This window comes from Gracilinanus agilis, chromosome 3, assembly GCF_016433145.1.
Source record: "Gracilinanus agilis isolate LMUSP501 chromosome 3, AgileGrace, whole genome shotgun sequence".
NCBI lineage: Eukaryota > Metazoa > Chordata > Mammalia > Didelphimorphia > Didelphidae > Gracilinanus > Gracilinanus agilis.
The window spans coordinates 26,101,256-26,122,434 of record NC_058132.1 but is presented as its reverse complement, the minus strand read 5'-3'; the positions used below and the strand labels follow the sequence as shown (position 1 = coordinate 26,122,434).

At 39.3% G+C, this 21,179-nt stretch overlaps 1 protein-coding gene across 1 annotated transcript; it reads right to left on the bottom strand.

Moving 5' to 3' along the window:
• Positions 1-686: 686 nt before the first annotated feature.
• LOC123242991 (cytochrome P450 2B6-like) lies at positions 687-20,801 on the bottom strand. The gene is made up of 9 exons (XM_044671135.1): positions 20,628-20,801; positions 17,004-17,166; positions 16,604-16,753; positions 16,036-16,196; positions 15,632-15,808; positions 11,905-12,046; positions 3,045-3,232; positions 1,763-1,904; positions 687-868 (listed from the first exon to the last, which is right to left on the bottom strand). Exons 1-9 carry the CDS (start codon positions 20,799-20,801, stop codon positions 687-689), a joined length of 1,479 nt encoding a protein of 492 aa, XP_044527070.1.
• Positions 20,802-21,179: the final 378 nt, after the last annotated feature.

Genomic DNA, 21,179 nt, shown 5'->3' with positions numbered 1-21,179 from the left:
TGCAGATTTGAGGAATATATCATGTGTTCCTTCCATCCACAAAACCAAAAGTCTCATTAAAAAAAATTATGTCATTTTTCATGCATAATCTCACTTGAATTTTAGAGCCTCCCTGTGAGATTGGTACTTATGGTATTATTATCTTCCATTTGCAGCGATGTAAAAACTGAAGGGTCTTCTTTCTCTCTGCTTGCGAGGCTCAGTAAGTCAGTGCCACAGGTGGGATTTGAATCTAGGTCTTAGCTTCTTGTCCAATACTCTGTTTGCTTTGCTGTTATGTGACTTGATACCCTCTCCTGGAACAGGTATAGAAAAGGCTTTATGATCACCCAGTAGAGACACAGGAGCAGGAAGGGCGGTTCGGACTCCCTCTTGCAGACTGATGTGCACACATAAGAAGGACGTTAGGCTACGGGAGGAACATTCAGGATGGGAGGATGTTCTGGTCAGTTAGATCCTTGGAGGTTTAGAACTGAAGGGGTTATTATTAAGGGCAACCCACTCATTTTATAGAGGAGGAAACTTAAGCTAATTCGAACCCCATCTCTGCTCAAGTTTCCCTCGTGTGAAGGTGGCAAATGGTGCCATGCCCCCTCCAGTCCCTGCTCTGGTTGATTTCTGGGCTATCAGGCTTGGTAACAGTAGGGTCCAGTGCCTGCTTCTTCCAGCCTCAGCCCTGGCACCTTTCAGCGGGGGAGGAATTGAATCGTGTATGTGGGAGGTACAGTGCCCACCCCACTCTCCCTCGGGGTGAGGTCGATGTCAGCAGGAACCATAGAGGAGCTCAGAGAGAAGTTCTGTAGGATGGTGGTGAAGAAGAGGAAAAGCTCCATCCGGGCAATGCCCTCTCCCAGGCAGATTCGCTTTCCTAAGGAGACAGAGAGGAGTGTCATGGAGGCCATTGCCAAGGATACCCCACCTGCCAAGGATCATCTCAGGAGCTCACAAAAGACTTTCTTCACAACTACCTCATGAGAGCAGCAACACTAGGGTTTTCTCCCAGTTCCCACAGAATCAGTGGATGAGAGCTAAAAGGGACCTCAGCAGCTACCCAGTCCAAATTCTTCATTTTGCAAAAGAGGAAACTGAGGCCGAGGGAGGTGGAATGATTTAGAGTCACAGGTCTTCAGCTGGAAGGGACTTCAGAAGTTCTTTAGCTCAAGCCTCTCATTTACACGTGAAGAAACTGAGGCTTAGAAGAAGAAAGTGACTTGACCAGGGCCACTCTGGGGGAAATGACAGGACTGATACAAATTCACCATGTATGAAGTAATAGAAGAAGCAAGAGATCTCAATGCAAGGAAGCAAAATTTGATATCACAGGTACTCTAAGGCCCGGAGAGATGGAATGCATGGCCCAAAATGTGTTATCTAAAGGGTGGGGTACATCATGTTCCAGAGGAATGGAAGAGGCAGCAGAAGGGCACTGCATATTAGAAAAATAAATTCATGTGAGAATAGCCAAGAAACGAAGTAGAGAAGCAGGGTGGAAGGCTTTGGGTGAAGAGTAACAGAAGGAGAAAGAGATTGTTTGCTCTGCAATATTCTGCCTTTGGCCACCTTGATAAAGGAAGATAAACATAGAGAGGCGTAGCCTGTAAGGAGGGGACACCTATGGACCTTGACGTTGAGGTACCAGTTTATACTATATCCCCCATATTTCTCAGTGGACCCTCAGCCCCCTTGGTCAGCCTGAAGACAGACTATCATTGAGGAAAGGCCCCCAGGGAGAGTCTTTATGGGCCTTGGGGACATTGCTTACCTGAAGAGAAGGGAATAAAAGCTTCATTCTTCTTCACAGATCCCTGAGCATCCAAAAAATGATTGGGGTCAAAAGCATAAGGCTTCTCAAAGTGCTTGGGATCATGCAGGACTGTGCTCAGGAGAGGGTACACTTCAGTGCCCTGCCACAAGAGGAAAGTGTTACTAGAAGGAGAAAGTGAGCTCTCCTGAATCTCCCCATCCCTTAAGGACAGACCATCAAGGCCTTCCAGATCCAGGTCATAACCTGAGCAAGCATAGCCATGCCAAGGAAAGGCAAGGCCTAGAGCCAAGGGCATATGAGGGTTGGAGTTTGCAGAGATGCTGGGCCAAGCCAGCCTCTTGAGGTACAGCAGAGCTTAGACCCATGACGAATAAGATAAAGGCGAGAATATTGTCCATCATTTTCCATTGGCCAATGAAAGTTAGAGTCTGGGACTATAAAATCACAAGCTTAGAGTTTATCTAGTCCAGTGGTTCCCAAACTTTTTTGGCCTACCGCCCCCTTTCCAAAAAAAATATTACTTAGCTCCCCCTGGAAATTATTTTTTTTAATTTTAATAGCAATTAATAGGAAAGATAAATGCACCTGTGGCCATCACCGCCCCCCTGGATCACTGCAGCACCCACCAGGGGGCGGTGGCACCCACTTTGGGAATCACTGATCTAGTCCAACAATCCTCCTGTAGAGATGGGGAAACTGAGGCATAGAGAGGAAATATCTGTCATAGGATTCTGCACTAACCAACCTTCTAGTATTCTTTAAAACCTAAATTCTGACTCTGGCTTTTTCTTTGGCATACTTTCAATATATACAATGGATCAATGAGTGAAGTCTATTTTAAAGTGGATACAGTCTTATTGCTAAATTTTTTTCCATCTAGATTTCAATTTCTTCCTCTATTAGAAGAGTGCCTTGAAATAGATCTCTAGAGTCCCCTGCAGAGGAAACAGCATTCTATTTTCTATTCTTTCTAACTCTGGAAATCTTTACTCAATGGCCTAAGAACCCTCAGAAATGTAGCATTATCTATCTTTGTTCCAAGTCCCTTCACCTCTAGTGTTTTCTGTTCTATATTCTCAGAGCCCTTAGAACTCTAATATTCAATGTTCTATGTTATAAGTACCCTTACAGGTTTGATATTTTATGTTCTAAGGGATGCAGGCAAGCCCCAATCTAGGATGAAGACCTCCAAGGTCATGGATTCCATGGAACCTTGAGTTCCTGTACAAGAATTAGAACTGAGCAGCTCAAAAGATCCTGGGGATGCTACAGGTCTCACCTTGGGAATGAGGTAGCCCCTGAAGGAGGTGTCCTGAGTCACACAATGGGGCACACTCATAGGGATGAGGTCACTGAATCTCTGGATCTCATAGATGACAGCTTCTGTGTAGGGCATTTTGGCTCGATCCTTGATTTCTGGAGTACGGTTTCTCCCAATCACCTGGTCAATCTCATCTTGGACTTTCTCTGGGGACAGAAGAAGGGACATGTGAACTCACTTAATGGAAAGGGTCCCAGAGGGAAAACTGAGAACCGGCAGACTAGGGAATGTCATGGTCTTGCCATCAGTCTGATGAAGAAATGACAATTTTTCTAAAGTATCAATAATGCTTTTATTTTTAAAATTTAAAGAAATAGAAAAAGGCAAAGAAAATTCTTCCTTATATTCAACTGAAATGTCTGTCTTTAATTTTGACTCATTAGTTCTAACTCTGGCTTTTCTTATATGCCAACTACTATTTGTCTCATTGTAAACCTTAAATCTTTACTACCTCCAAATAATTTCTTCCACTGGATATGCACCTCTCTTAGACCTTAGGGCCTAGAATTTATTTTTTTATTTTTATTTTTAATATTTTCCCATAGTTACATGTTTCATGTTCTTTCCCTCTCCCCCAAATCTTCCTAACCCCCCTTAGCTGATGCACAATTCCACTGGGTTTTACATGTATCATTGATCAAGACCAAATTCCATATTATTGATAGTTGGACTAGATAGAGCCAAGAATTTAGCAAGTCAAAGCTAGAAAGTTTCTAAAATGTGCAACACAGAATGTCAGACTGGGAGGCACCTTAAAATTTAGAATGTCAGAGTTGAAAGGGTCCTTGGAACAGAGAATTTTAGAGCTTGGAGGGACATTAGAGCACAGAAATAGAATAATAGTTTTCTCAGGGCAATTAAAACATAAAATTTAGAATGTTAAAAACAAAGGGACGTTAGAACAGAGGAAAATGAAAATCATTCCCCACTGGATACATGGACAAAGTATAGTTCTCAAAAGATTTACAAACTATTAACTATCACATGAAAGAAAGTTCCAAATCACTAATAATAAGAGAAATGCAAATCAAAACAATCCTTAGATTTCACCAAATGCCCTGCATATTGGTAAAAATGACAAAAAATGGCAGTAGTCAAAGTAGAAGGAGTTGTGATAAAACAGGCACTCTAGTTCATTGTTGATGGGGCTGTGAATCAGTACAACCATTTTCAGAAGTAATTTTAACATTGGACACAGTAACAGCAATATTGTGGAATGATCAACTGTGATAGACTTAACTATTACTGGCAATACAATGATCCAAGACAATTCTGGGGGACTTAGAACAAAGAATGCTATTCACCTCCAGAGAAAGAACTGTTGGAGTCAGAATGCAGATGAAAACATCCGATTTTTCACTTGTGTATTTGGATTTATGTTGGGGGGGAGGGGTGGCTTTGTCAGATTTTCCAATTACAAAAAAGAACAATATGGAAATATGTTTTGCATGATAATTCATGTATAATCCAGATAGAATCATCGGCCAGATTTGGAACTATGCCCCAAGGGCTTTAAAAGACCGCCTACCCTTGGATCCAACAAACCACTGCTGGGTTTGTACCCCAAAGAGACAGGGAAAAAAACTTGTACAAAAATATTTATAGCCACGTTCTTTGTGGTGGCAAAAACAATTGAAAAACGAAGGGATGCCCTTCAATTGGAGAATGGCTGAACAAATTGTGGTTTCTGTTGGTGATGGAATACTATTGTGCTAAAAGGAATAATGAACTGGAGGAACTCCATGTGAACTGGAACAACCTCCAGGAATTGATGCAGTGAAAGGAGCAGAACCAGAAGAACCATATACACAGAGACAGATACACAATCGATTGTAATGGACTTCTGTACTAGCAGCAATGATCCAAAACATTTCTGAGGGACTTATGAGAAAGATCACTATCCACATCCAGAGAAAGAATTGTGGGAGCATAAACTGACCACATGGGTCGATGGGGATATGACTGGGAAAGCAGACTCTAAATTATCACCCTAATGCAAATATCAATAATTTGGAAATAGGTCTTGAATGATGACACATGTAAAATCCAGTGGGATTGTGCATTGGCTATGGGAGGGGGAGGGAGGAGAGGAGGGAATGAATATGAATCATGTAGCCATGGAAAATTTTCCATAATTAATCAATAAAATTGCCAGCACTGAGAGGGAAAAGGGAAGGGAAAGCAGGAGAGAAGTTCAATCATATAACTTAGGAAAACTTATGTGGAAATTTGTTATTACATGTAATTGGCAAAAAATAAAAAATAAGTAATTTGAAATTATGTAAATAAAATTACTAAAATATCCATACCATTTGAACCTGAGATCTCATGAATAGGCTTAAACTCCAAGAAATCCATTAATAAGAAGAAAGTCCTCATATACTCCAAAATATTCATTGCAGCACTTTTTATGATAACAAAGAATTAGAAACAAAGTAGATGTCCATTGACTGGGGAGTAGTTAAACAAATTGTGGCCCATGAATATAATGGAATATTACTGTGCTGTAAGAAATGGTGAGTGTGTTGAATACAGAGATTCATAGGAAGAACTCTATGAACTGATCAAGAGTAAAGTAAGCAGAACAAAAAAAAATGCACAATGACTCTAACAATGGAAATGGAAATAACATGCAAAAAATTCAAAAATTAATATTGCAAAATTATAAAGAACAAGAATGACTCAAAAGAAGAGACACCCCTTTGCAAGGGTGAGAGGTCCACAAATATTGCACATTGCACATATTTATAGACTTCTTTGATGTATTGATTAGTTATTAGGTAATTTGGGGCTCCTATTTTGTCTTTATGAAAATACTACTATTTAAAAGAACACAAAAGTGGGAAATTAGAATTCTAAGCATTCTCAGAACACAGAAGATTGAATGTCAGACCTGGAAGGGTTCATAGACAATATCTATTCCAACCCCTTCATTAAATGAAGAAACACAATTTCAATTAAATGGGAAAAAACAGAATTGTTTATCTAAGAGTGAGTCATGCCTGACTTGTCTAGAAAACTTCTGCATTCTGAATAAATCTCTAAAGAATAAAATAATTAATTAGTTATTAGATAGTCCCAAAGGGGTCTATNCAATCTCATCTTGGACTTTCTCTGGGGACAGAAGAAGGGACATGTGAACTCACTTAATGGAAAGGGTCCCAGAGGGAAAACTGAGAACCGGCAGACTAGGGAATGTCATGGTCTTGCCATCAGTCTGATGAAGAAATGACAATTTTTCTAAAGTATCAATAATGCTTTTATTTTTAAAATTTAAAGAAATAGAAAAAGGCAAAGAAAATTCTTCCTTATATTCAACTGAAATGTCTGTCTTTAATTTTGACTCATTAGTTCTAACTCTGGCTTTTCTTATATGCCAACTACTATTTGTCTCATTGTAAACCTTAAATCTTTACTACCTCCAAATAATTTCTTCCACTGGATATGCACCTCTCTTAGACCTTAGGGCCTAGAATTTATTTTTTTATTTTTATTTTTAATATTTTCCCATAGTTACATGTTTCATGTTCTTTCCCTCTCCCCCAAATCTTCCTAACCCCCCTTAGCTGATGCACAATTCCACTGGGTTTTACATGTATCATTGATCAAGACCAAATTCCATATTATTGATAGTTGGACTAGATAGAGCCAAGAATTTAGCAAGTCAAAGCTAGAAAGTTTCTAAAATGTGCAACACAGAATGTCAGACTGGGAGGCACCTTAAAATTTAGAATGTCAGAGTTGAAAGGGTCCTTGGAACAGAGAATTTTAGAGCTTGGAGGGACATTAGAGCACAGAAATAGAATAATAGTTTTCTCAGGGCAATTAAAACATAAAATTTAGAATGTTAAAAACAAAGGGACGTTAGAACAGAGGAAAATGAAAATCATTCCCCACTGGATACATGGACAAAGTATAGTTCTCAAAAGATTTACAAACTATTAACTATCACATGAAAGAAAGTTCCAAATCACTAATAATAAGAGAAATGCAAATCAAAACAATCCTTAGATTTCACCAAATGCCCTGCATATTGGTAAAAATGACAAAAAATGGCAGTAGTCAAAGTAGAAGGAGTTGTGATAAAACAGGCACTCTAGTTCATTGTTGATGGGGCTGTGAATCAGTACAACCATTTTCAGAAGTAATTTTAACATTGGACACAGTAACAGCAATATTGTGGAATGATCAACTGTGATAGACTTAACTATTACTGGCAATACAATGATCCAAGACAATTCTGGGGGACTTAGAACAAAGAATGCTATTCACCTCCAGAGAAAGAACTGTTGGAGTCAGAATGCAGATGAAAACATCCGATTTTTCACTTGTGTATTTGGATTTATGTTGGGGGGGAGGGGTGGCTTTGTCAGATTTTCCAATTACAAAAAAGAACAATATGGAAATATGTTTTGCATGATAATTCATGTATAATCCAGATAGAATCATCGGCCAGATTTGGAACTATGCCCCAAGGGCTTTAAAAGACCGCCTACCCTTGGATCCAACAAACCACTGCTGGGTTTGTACCCCAAAGAGACAGGGAAAAAAACTTGTACAAAAATATTTATAGCCACGTTCTTTGTGGTGGCAAAAACAATTGAAAAACGAAGGGATGCCCTTCAATTGGAGAATGGCTGAACAAATTGTGGTTTCTGTTGGTGATGGAATACTATTGTGCTAAAAGGAATAATGAACTGGAGGAACTCCATGTGAACTGGAACAACCTCCAGGAATTGATGCAGTGAAAGGAGCAGAACCAGAAGAACCATATACACAGAGACAGATACACAATCGATTGTAATGGACTTCTGTACTAGCAGCAATGATCCAAAACATTTCTGAGGGACTTATGAGAAAGATCACTATCCACATCCAGAGAAAGAATTGTGGGAGCATAAACTGACCACATGGGTCGATGGGGATATGACTGGGAAAGCAGACTCTAAATTATCACCCTAATGCAAATATCAATAATTTGGAAATAGGTCTTGAATGATGACACATGTAAAATCCAGTGGGATTGTGCATTGGCTATGGGAGGGGGAGGGAGGAGAGGAGGGAATGAATATGAATCATGTAGCCATGGAAAATTTTCCATAATTAATCAATAAAATTGCCAGCACTGAGAGGGAAAAGGGAAGGGAAAGCGGGAGAGATGTTCAATCATATAACTTAGGAAAACTTATGTGGAAATTTGTTATTACATGTAATTGGCAAAAAATAAAAAATAAGTAATTTGAAATTATGTAAATAAAATTACTAAAATATCCATACCATTTGAACCTGAGATCTCATGAATAGGCTTAAACTCCAAGAAATCCATTAATAAGAAGAAAGTCCTCATATACTCCAAAATATTCATTGCAGCACTTTTTATGATAACAAAGAATTAGAAACAAAGTAGATGTCCATTGACTGGGGAGTAGTTAAACAAATTGTGGCCCATGAATATAATGGAATATTACTGTGCTGTAAGAAATGGTGAGTGTGTTGAATACAGAGATTCATAGGAAGAACTCTATGAACTGATCAAGAGTAAAGTAAGCAGAACAAAAAAAAATGCACAATGACTCTAACAATGGAAATGGAAATAACATGCAAAAAATTCAAAAATTAATATTGCAAAATTATAAAGAACAAGAATGACTCAAAAGAAGAGACACCCCTTTGCAAGGGTGAGAGGTCCACAAATATTGCACATTGCACATATTTATAGACTTCTTTGATGTATTGATTAGTTATTAGGTAATTTGGGGCTCCTATTTTGTCTTTATGAAAATACTACTATTTAAAAGAACACAAAAGTGGGAAATTAGAATTCTAAGCATTCTCAGAACACAGAAGATTGAATGTCAGACCTGGAAGGGTTCATAGACAATATCTATTCCAACCCCTTCATTAAATGAAGAAACACAATTTCAATTAAATGGGAAAAAACAGAATTGTTTATCTAAGAGTGAGTCATGCCTGACTTGTCTAGAAAACTTCTGCATTCTGAATAAATCTCTAAAGAATAAAATAATTAATTAGTTATTAGATAGTCCCAAAGGGGTCTATCCTGGGTCTACTAATATATTCGCATGAGCTTGATTGAATGAGTCTAAAAATGTATTCATGAATAAATAAATGCCTCTAAGGATAATTATAAATTCATATCAAGGAATATTTCTGCTTTATTTAATAGGATTATAGGTTTGAAACCAAAAGAATGAAAAAATTGAGGACCCAGAAAGGTTAAGACCAGCCTGGACATAGTCTCAACACCAGGAAACTGGTCACTTGGTGATAAATTCTTTGAACAAAGAGAAAGCAAAAATTCAAAATCATACTCAACCCCATGGGATCCTTTTCACCTTCTGTGGAGTAATGGTGGGGAAAGGACCAGCAGGTACTAAGAACCGACACAATATTTAGATCATCTACCAACCTAATTGTTGGTAATCTGAGTGACTTTTTTGTTCTGCGACCCACAAGTTAACACACACCTAGAGAAATTCAATTAGGAACATTCTTTCTATAAATAAAGTAAGAAGACAAAGGGAAATTTTAGCTAAATGGAGGGAAACTCATGAGATCTCAGAGAGAAATTGCTAGAGTTGGTTTTTTCAAAGAGGTCAAAACTTGTAAAATACATAGAAACTTTATGTTTACATATCAATAAATTATGAAAATGGGACACACTGAATAACATCACAAAAAATGAAACTGCCTATTTCTCTCAGAAATGAAATGATCAATGTGAGCATTATTTCTAAATTCACTTCCTATGGCAAGTCAGACCATCTATTTGTTAGAAAAAGATCAAAGCAACATTGTATTAGAAGAATGAAAATAAGGATAAAATAGAGTATATCATTAAAAATAGTTCTGATACAACCTATTTTAGCAAGCTATTGATATTAAATAATGAGAAACTGATAAAGAAACAGACACTTACACGGACTAACAACATGTTTTGTGCAAATTGAAACAATGTTAATTAATCACCACAACTAGGAACCCAGGAGGTCATAAAAACTATCCCAAAAAACTTACTGTACCTGACAGGCAGAGAGCTGTGACACCCCAGGTCAATGTTTGTTTAGAATATAATCTTATTTCCCAATATTACTGAGGAAAATATTGAAGATTATGAGCAGCATCAACTCATAAAAGAGCTAGAAGAAATGATGAGTTAAAAGACAGTTTTGTATGAAACCCAGCCAAGATCAAGCTTAAGAGTATATGAGGATGAAAATAGAAATACAAGGACCAAAAAAAATGGAAATGATCTATTGATATTTCTATGACAATTTTCTCCATCAGTGAAAATTGAGGCATCTCATACATATTCTCATATCACAGTTCTTATTCAATCAATTAAGAATATTAATTATTATAATTAAGAAATATCTATTGTGCTTACTCTGTTCAGGGTACTAGGGATACAATACATAAGGCATCCTCATTTACAAAGAACTTACATCGTAATAGAGGAGACTACAAGAAATCAATGTAAGAGTATACAGAATAAATATAAAGAGAATAGATATCAACCAAATGCAAGGTATTTTGAGCAGGAAAAGACTAGCATGAAGAATTAAAAGTGTCACTAAGACAAAAAGAGCAGCCGGACTAGACTAAGTATATACATAGAAGAGGGCTATGCAGCAGACAATACAATTTTGAGAGTGTTAAGGAATTAATTTCAGAAGTCTCAAGACAAAATAAAGATTCTAAATATCTGGTAGAAAAAACTCATGGATATTGCTATTATCCAAAAATGTGATCCAGATGTTTTCAGAACCACCAACCCATACACCTACTTTCTCAGACCTACAAAGTCTTCTTGAGAAGAGTCTACCTCTGTATCAAAAGTATTATTGATTGATACATGTAAAACCCAGTGGAATTGTGCATAGGCTACAGGGAGGTGGAGGAGTTTGGGGGAGAAGAAAAGAACATGAAACATGTAACTATGGGAAAATATTCAAAATTAAAATAAGAATAAAAATAAAATACAACAACAAAAGCATTATTGATAATAATGTAATTAAGGAATAATTCTAAAACAATATCACAGAGCATAACACCTGTAGTCACACAGCTTACTGAAAGGTATAGAGAATAGAAAATCTCATTATCCTTATTTCTGGTATATTTAAAAAAAGGAATTTGATTTCCTAGAGGAAAAGGTTGCTTTAAAAGTTGTCCTCTAAAAAAAAGAGTCTCCTATGTTAACATCATAAAAGGTCATCATATATGCAACAAAAATAATATTTTCTCACAATTTTCTGATTGTCAATATAAATATACAAAAGATGTAGAAATATGATTTCCAAATATGTTTGCTACTATCGGGAGGATTGAAGGAAGGAAGGGAATAAACATTTAGTAAGCATAGACTATGTGCTAAACACTTTGAAAATATTACCTCATTCAAACTTCACAACAACTCTACAAGGTAGATACTATTATTATCCCACTTTACAGATGAGGAAGCTGAGATAAAAACAGGTAAAGTGACCAGAATAGTCCTTGGATGATAGCTTCCCAATGAGAGAGTTTGAGCTGTTAAACATTATCCAAAGCATAGGACACAGTTAGGGAAAATGACTATATGTCCTTCACCCTTTGAGTCATTTCTCAGAGTCTTTTGCCAGAGATGGAGACTTGGGAATTTAGGCTGAAGAAAAGTGTTCTTTAGTCTGTTTTCTTGCTACCAATTATAATAGGCTCTGTCCCTCTACCTGGTCCCCACCTCCACTCAAAACCTTTGCTTAGCATCAATCTCTGCACAGAAGGATCACTCCCTGGAGCTGCCCCATTTACCCACCTGCCACTGAGGGGTATTTGAGAAGCATAAGTAAGCCATAGCGCAAGGTGGTGCTGGTTGTCTCAGTGCCCGCAAAGAACAGTGACAAAACAGTGAGGATGAGGTTTTTGTGGTGGAACTCAGTGCCAGAGATTCCCTTTTCCTAGGGAAAAGAAGGAGAAATGTACGGAGAAATACAGTTAGGGAAGGAGAAGATGATAGTTTATCCTCAGAGTCTCTCCATCCATATTCCTGAATATTCCTTTCTCTTAGCCTTCTATCACTAAGGTTCAATCATTTAGTTTTTGGTTCTTTCTAAATCCTTCCAAATTGGTCTTTTTCTGTCTCTCCCTCCTTTTTTTCTCTTTCTGTTTCTTCCTCCTTCTGTCCTTCTGACTACATTCTCTTCCTTTGTCTCCCTCCACCTATCTGTCTCATCCTCTGTCTCTACTTCTGGCTCTCGTGATCTCCTTTGCTGTCAACTTCACCCCCTCACACCATGTCTTTCTCTGTCTCTTCTGTTTTTCTCTCCTCATGCCTTTTCCCTTCTCATTCTGTTCATCTTTCCCTATCTCCCTCCATTTCTGTCTCTTCTCTCTCCTATGGTCCTATTATTTCTAGGACCATAGATCTAGAACAAGAAAGGACCTTAGAGGACATCTAGTCCAAATCCCTCAGTTTAACAGATGAGGAAACTGAGTTCTAGAGAAGACAAATGACTTGCCTATATAGGTCATATAGATAGTAAATGGTAAAGGTGGAATTTCAACCCAGATTTAATGCTCTTTTTTCTGAACCACCCTGCCTCTCTCAGTTCAATTCAACTAGCATTTATTGCGTTACCAAGTAGAACATATCATATCAGACACTGAGCCTATAAAGACAAAACAATCCCTTCTTCTGGGGAGTTTAGACTCCACCAGGGCATAAGAGGCATAAGACATATACAGAAATATAGATAGATAGATAGATAGATAGATAGATAGATAGATAGATAGATAGATAGATAGATAGATAGATAGATGAATGGATACATGGATGGATGGATGGATAGATAGATAGATAGATAGATAGATAGATAGATAGATAGATAGATAGATAGATAGATAGATAGATGGATGGATAGATACACAAAGTACTATATATAAAGTATTATGAAGTCACTTCAAGAAGGTGATAACATGAATAACTAGGGGCAGTAGGAAACCCCTCATGAAGGAAGTGACACCTGAGCTGAGCTTTGAAGCTAACTAGGAATTCAATGAAGCATACAAGAGGAGGGAGGGCATTCTAGAAATGGGGCACGGCTTGTACAAAGAAAGGCAAGGTATGAAATATCCTGTGAATATAAAAAGGAGAGTATGAAGGCCAGTTTGACTAGAATAGGAATTTCAAAGGGGAACAAAGTAAGAGATAAATGAAAAGAGAATCAGATTGTGTAGAGCTATACATGCCAAGTTAAAGGGGTTTTACTTTATTCTAAGGGCAATAGGAAGCCCTGAAGGTTCTTGAATAGAGGACAGAAATAGTCACTTCTATGTTTTCAGAATATCAATTTGGCATCTGCGGGGATTCATTTGATTACAAGCTCCTTGAAGGCAGAGCCTGTCTTTTTGCCCCTTTTGTGTTCCTAGTGCTTAGTACAGTGCCTGGTGCACTAAAGTACTTACTAAATGTTTATTGAACTGAAAGATAAGATGGCAGAAAAAGCTAAAGAGATCCTGGACACAACAATAGTTGGCCAAATAGGTATAATAAGTTAGAGTTAAAGGGATCATAACCCTTCCTGGAAGCCAACATGAAGTTACAGCAGCAATGCTAACTTAGTAGAAAATCAGAACTGCAAGAAGAAGGAAAATGGGGGTGAGGGGGGCACAAGAAACATTTTTTAAAAACCCAAGAAATACACAGGCACTGTGTTAGAATTCAAAAAGAGTCCAAAACACAAATATTAAAAGAAAAAAATCTAAGAAAACCAAAGATGAAGGAAATGTATGACCAAAAAGATTAAATCTGTCACTACATAAAAAATGACAGATTAAAAAATTGACTTAATTACAAAGTCATCTGTATTCAATTTGTTGTAACATAAACAGATTCAAACTTCATAAATAATGTCATGGAAGACCCTATGCTGCATGTCAAATATTGCTGCTTGATTATTTGATTTTTACATCAGAGCTTTACTAACACAAATTTTTTCTTCAGAATTGTGAGTTGTGACCAAGTAACATGAGAAGTTTTGCCTGGGGAATCTTATTTTCAACCACCATTAATTAGTTTAGGTGGAGTCTACAGTACTGTGAAATTTTCACATATGAATTTTTTTAATTACCTGGCAGAAAAATCTGGAGTCCATCCTAAAATACCAACAGAATGATTTGTAGAATTCTTCTCAGCCCTGTTATGTCACTTTTTGATTAAAATAAGATTTTTCAGTAAACTTAGAAAAAAATAAAGTGTAAAATGTTTATTGACCAGAGACCAGATTAGAGAGAGAGAGATGATTAGAAGTAGAAAGGCTAATTAAATAGCTATTGCACTCAACAAGGTGAGAGGTGCTAAGGACTTGAACTAGAGTAAAGGCCATAGGAGAGGAACCAAGGGAACACTTAGTACTGAGTTGTCACTGAAGGAGAAATTATAAGATCTGGAACTGATTGGATGAGGGACATGAGAGATAATTAAGGGTCAAGGTTGACTGAGTTTACAAACAGTGAAAATTGGAAAAGTGATGCTTTCAAAAGAATCACAGAAGATTGGAGGATGGATAGGTTAGGGAGAGGAAGGGGGGGATGTAAGGTCCTTTTTTGGACATTCTTTCATTCAAAAAACATTTATAGGGGGCAGCTGGGTAGCTCAGTGGATTGAGAGTCAGGCCTAGAGACGGGAGGTCCTAGGTTCAAATCCGGCCTCAGACACTTCCCAGCTGTGTGACCCTGGGCAAGTCACTTGACCCCCATTGCCCACCCTTACCACTCTTCCACCTATGAGCCAATACACGGAAGTTAAGGGTTTAAAAAAAATAAAAAATAAACATTTATAAAGCACCTACTATGTGCCATGTATTGGGCTAAGCAGTAAAGAAACCAAAAAGGCAAAAGATAGTACCTGTCTTCAAGGTGCCTACAATCTAGTAACAGAATTTCCAATCTGAGGTGTGTGTGGGATCACAGCTGTGGGAGGAGCTGTCCAGCATGCACTTGGAAATGTGGAGCTGGAGCTCAGAAGAGAAATGAGGGCCTCCCTAGATTTCCCTCAGCATCTCTACATAGAAGTGGTCAGACACTCAAAGACAGAGATGGAGGAAGAGAGAGAGGGAGGGAGGGAGAGAGGGAGAGAGGGAGAGAGATAGAGACAGAGAAAGGTCTCAGGGCAGATAGAACCTTGGGAGAGCCCTCTCTGGCTCTTTTTTTCTCACTCTGTTTATCCTTCCTTTCTTTTCAATCACATTTTCTTTCCCTATCTCCCATCCTTTGTCCTATTCTCTCTATATAGTTCCCTTTCTTTTCATCAAAATCCCTCAGCTTGTCTCCTTGTCTCAGTCTCTACCCAACAGAAGAAGGGATTCTGGCCACCAAATTTCACCAAGAAAACAATTGGATTTATTTTTCTCTCTCCTTCCCTACCTCTCTTTCTCCCCATCTCTGTCTTTCACACACACACACACACACACACACACACACACACACACACACACACACACCACAAAATGTGCAGTACTTGATAGGGAAAGGAATTGCCCCACCTTCTCCATTCGGAGCAAGTATACATCAATGAAATCTCGGGGGGCACTGGGATCCAGACTCTGTCTGTGCTTCTCCACATTGTCTGCAATGTAGGCATTGATGAACTCCAGATTGCTCTGACAGCGCCGATGTGGACCAGGGAAGAACTTTAGGAAGCTGGAAAACAGCTCAAACAGCTGATGTGGGGGAAGTGGAAAAGATAGAATAGGATGAGCCTCCTGACTTCCATAGGTCCCTGGACTCCTCCAAACCTGATCCACCCTCCTGTCATCCCAGCAGTGTGCCTGCTCCCTGCATCCTCCCCTCCCTTTGTCCCCTGCAGTGTCTTCTATTCTTGCCTCCTTCTGTGTCCTCTTTTTCCTCTCTCCCAGTGTCATGCTCTCCCTTTAGCTCCAAGCCCTACCTGGCCCCAGACAGAGCTAGCAAGGGTAAATGTTTCATTGAATTTGTTCAACAGCTCCTGAAACTGGTCATCATGATAGGAGAAACGTTCACCGAATACAATGGAGCAAATGATGTTGGCCGTGATGGAGTGGAAGAGGAAGGTGGGATCCATCAAGGATCCTGGATAAAGGATAGACAGAAAAGGAGGGAAGGGGATGGGAGAAAAGAAAGGGTTCAGGAAGTCAGTGGGAAGTACCCCTGTCTCCAGAACCTCTCCATCTTCATTCCTATCTGCTTCTTGCTCTCCATGTTTCTACCTCTGTATATTTTCTATGCTTCTAAGATTATCCCTACAATCACCGCCACTCCACCCCAAATCAGCTCTATGGAAGGGAAATTTCTCCCCTCCCCCAGGGTCTAGTCTGAATCCTGCTTCCTTGATAGTCAGGTTGTTGTTCCCTTTCTAAACTTTCTGTCTCTAGACCTATCTGTACAGGTCTCAGTAGGTATCTTTGGGTGCTTCTCTCTCGATGAGTCTTTAGCACTCTCTAGATCTGTTTCTAAATATGACTGCATAATTTCCTCACCCCTGGACTTCTGGAGTTCCTCCACCAGGCACTGAGCCTCATCCTGGATCCGTTCTTCAATGCTTCTCTTTCCCATCCCAAAATCCCGGAGGGTAGCCAGAGAGAATCTTCGCAAAGTCTTCCATGTATTTCCATTGGAAAAGATAACCCCTAAGGGAAAAAGGAGGATAAGATTTGAGATTCTGCCCTACTTACATTCCTCCTTCTTCAAATCTCTCTTCCCTAGACTTCTTAATTCCTCCATTCTAATCTGCCTTTCCTATCTACCTAGATCCTCCTCTCTTTATCTTTAGCCCTACCAGTCTCCTCTGAGCCTCAGAGTATGAAGTCCCTCCTTCCTCAATCCCAACCACCACCTTGCCTCTCTTCCCCAAACCCTGCCATAGTCTGTCCAACTCACCATGCCCCTGAAAGACTGAATCAACCATGGCGATGGGTCCTCGACCACTGAACTCCTCAGCCTTCTCCACCAGGGCCTCCTTCACAGCCTCAGGTCCACATAGCACAACCACAGGTCGAGAGCCCAGGAAGATGGTAAATACATCCCCATACTTGTCCCGAAGCTATGAAAAAAAAACCCATCCCATTAAATCCCAATTGGCACAATGCATTCTCCAGAACCAAACTTCTAGTGTCCATCTATTGTTCCTAGTCTTCCACTCTGGGCTCTAGACTCCCCCTCTATAAAACAGAGGGGGATGTATTTCTATATGGCCCCTTTTAGCTCTAACCTTTTAAGTTCTGTATTCTAAGGTTCCTCTCAACTCTTAACATCCCTGTCTTGAGATCCCTCCCATCTCTTGATAGTCTATATTCCAAGATCTCTTTCAGCTTTGACATTCTTTCATCTACATTCAGAGAACCCACCTAAGTCTGACATTCTATAATCTAAAGGCCCTTTTAGCTCTAATTGTCTATACTTCTAAGATTATACCTAAAACCACTCCCCCACTCCCATCCCACCCTGCCAACTAAGCACCAGAGGCAGGGAAGTTCTTCTCTCTAGGATCTAGCCCAATGCTTCACTGGTAGTCAAGTAAATTGTTGGTGATCTGGTCAGACATGTTGGAGGAGCTGCTCAAAGGACAAGATTATCCTCCTCCCCCCATCCCTGGCTGCCCATATCTTCTTCTAGAAGTTAAGTCTCCAGTGTTTCTGATTTGCTTTGTTTGACTTCAAGTCTTTTGGGGAGAGAGAGACAGAGACAGAGAAAGAGAGACAGAGAGACAGAAAGAAATAACTAAACCAACATAATAAAAATGACAAGGCTCAAATCTGACCTCAGACACTTCCCATCCATGTGACCCTGGGCAAGTCACTTGACCCCCATTTCCTAGCCCTTACCACTCTTCTGCCTTGGAGCCAATACACAGTATTGACTCCAAGACGGAAGGTGAGGGTTTTAAAAAAAAATGACAAGGCTACTTAAACAAATTTACTTGAACTACCAGCTATTACTTTTTTGAGTGAGAAGAAATAATTTTTAAATTTCATTTGAAAGAACAAAAGGCCAAGAATATGAAAGGAATTAATAGAAAATGTAAAAGGAATACCAAATCTTAAACTGTATAATAAGCAAATCATTATCAAAACTATCTGGTCCTGGCTAAGAAACAAAATGGTGGATCAGTGGAATTGAGTAGATACAATACACGGTGTAAATTATTATAGTAACCTTGTGTTTGATAAATATTAAGATCTAAGTTTTGGGAATAAGAACTCAGTATTTGGTAAAAATTGCTGGGAAAACTAGAAAGCAGTCTGGCAGAAACTAGGCATAAAATGATATTATCACTTGCCAAGATAAGATCAAAACATGACCTAAAAATAAAGGGAAACATCATAAGTAAATTAGAAGAGAGTGGGATAAATTACCTATCTAACTTATGGATAAAAGAGGAATTTATGAAAATAAGAGAGAGCATTGTGGGATATAAATGGATCATTTTGATAATATTAAATTAATTTTTTTCAATTTTTTAAGGTTTACATTTAACTTAAAATATTGTGTACAAATAAAACCAATGTAGCCAAGATTAAAAGGAAAGCAGAAAAGAGGGGAGAAATTTTATAGCCAGTTTTTCAAAGTAAGGCCTCATATTTCAACTCTATAGAGAAGTGTGTTTGTTTTATAAGAATATGGTCTATTCTCCAACTAGTGAAGGTCAAAAGATATGAATTATCAGTTTGGGGAAGAAGAAATAATATATATATATACATATATATATATATAGTCATGTGAAAAAATGCTCTAAATAATTATGAATTTGAATAGTGCTGAGGTGCTATGTCACACTTATAAGATTATCTAAAATGATAGAAAGTAACAATAATAAATGTTGGAATAATGAGGACACTAACATACTGTTGCTGGAGCTTCAAACTGATCCAGGCATTTTGGAGAGAGATTTGGAATTATGCCCAATGGGTTATAAAACTGGGTGTACCCTTTGACCCAACTTTACCACTCTTAAGTCTGTTTCCCAAGATGATCAGGGAAGAAGAAAAAAAACATATATTCTAAAATATTTATAGCAGTTCTCTTTGTGGTGGCAAAGAACTGGAAAGAGAGGGGATGCCCATCAATTGGGGAAATTGTGATGTATAATTGTAATGGAATATGGCTGTGCTGTAAGAAATGATGAACAGGTTGATTTTAGAAAAACATGGAAAGACATGCATAAAATAACAAAGAGCAAAATAAGCAGAACCAAGATCATGTTGAATATAATAACAGCAATATTGTTTGGAGAGTAACTAAATGACTAAGTTATTTTGATTAATATGAACGTTCAAATCAACTGTGAAGAGTTTATGAAGGAAAATGCTCTCCACCTCCAGAGAAAGAACTGATACATGGAAGTATATACTGCATGGTTCTACATTCTACATTGATGGTTGGTCTTCTCTAATGTGGGGTTGGGAGGGAAAGTGGAGAGAGACAACTTAGAACTCAAAATGTAACAAACAGAATATTGAGAGAAGGGGGAAGACAATAAAACATTTAAAAGGAGAAGAAACAAAAGATCAAAGTCTCCTTTCCCCTCCTTAGACTTCCCTTCAAACTTCACCTTGTCCCTGGATCCCCTTGCAAGGAGTCTGGGTTGGGGTGGTTGGACAGAACTGTAGTGACTGTTCCTGGTGGGCAGTGGGAGAACAACATGGAATCCAGATGTCATTATGTTCATCTCCATATCATCCATGCTCCCATCCATAGGGAAGGCATTGCTGAAGGTCTGGTGCACAATTTCTAACTTCCCTCCTTTCTTTACCTCCTTCCCCAAAAGAAAACTGAGGTAGGCAGAACTGGAGATATCCTCCTTCACCTCATCCTTGAAAAGCTCCAAGAAATCCAGGCTTCGACTTCCCTTCCCTCTGAAGGATCACAATGAACTCTTTTTTTTTTTTTTCAAAGAAGCAAGAATGGAGGGAAATAGAAACAGGGCATCAATGGGACTCTCCCCTCCCCACCACCATCACCATCAATAAAAATTCTTTCAGGCTCTCAAATCCAATACCCACATGCCATTTTCTATGATAGATCTCAAAATGCTTGTATCTCACCAGAGAGGAAATAAAAAAGAAAATAGGAGTGAATCAATTCTTTTTCTCACTCCGCTTCCCCACTTCTAGAGGATCCACTTCCTCCAGAAAAAACCTAACCCTTCCTTCTCACCATTACTGAATATGATTGCGCTCAAAGCACTTATTCCTAGAGATAGCCAGGAGGGGAACTGAATTAGAAGGCTTCTCACAGGGGCTGAAGAGGGGCCCAGAAAATCCTCCCAGTGACCCATCTCAGAGCACGTATTCCAAGACAAAAGGGTTAAAGAAGAAACTTCACTGGATCTCCAAGGAAGGTCCTAGAAGTTCACTATCCTCTCCCCCATTTCCTTTCCAGTGAGTAATTTCAAAGTGGTTAAGGAAGGATCTTAGAGAAACTGAGGCAGGCAGCATCACTACTACCCCCAAGTGCTCCCAGGAACCCAGGTGTGCCCAACCACATAGTTCTGCCAGTCCTCACCGCCAGAAAGGATTTCAGGAGTCCACGACGGTCCATCTGCAGCACATTGCCCAAAAGGGGCAAAGGTTTCGGGCCAGGTGGGAGGTGGCCTCTTCTGGAAGAAGGAGTACCCCGTGTCAGGAAGAGCAGGAGCCCAAGAAGGGCAGCCAGAAGAAGAAGCAACCCAGAATCCATAGCCGGAGCTTTGCCTGGCAGTGTTCCCCCAGCAAGCCTATAAGCAGGTCCAGGAGGAAGGCCCCGCCCTAGCTCGCCCTTTCCCCCCTCCCTAACTTCCACTCCTGCAGGGTGACAGCAGTTCCACTCCCCAGGGAAGTGACCTCCCTGCCCATCAAGGTCCCTCCCTGATCACCACTCTCCACCCCCACCTATGGCATGTGGGGCATCCCTATGAAATAGGATCCAAGACTCTGCAACGTCTCTGCCACACCTCCACTACACCTGCCACTGTTCCTGCCCACCTCTGAGACACTATCTCTCTTTGCCTGTCTCTGTTTCTTTGTATCTCCTCTCCCCTTCTCTCTCTCTCTCTCTCTCTCTCTCTCTCTCTCTCTC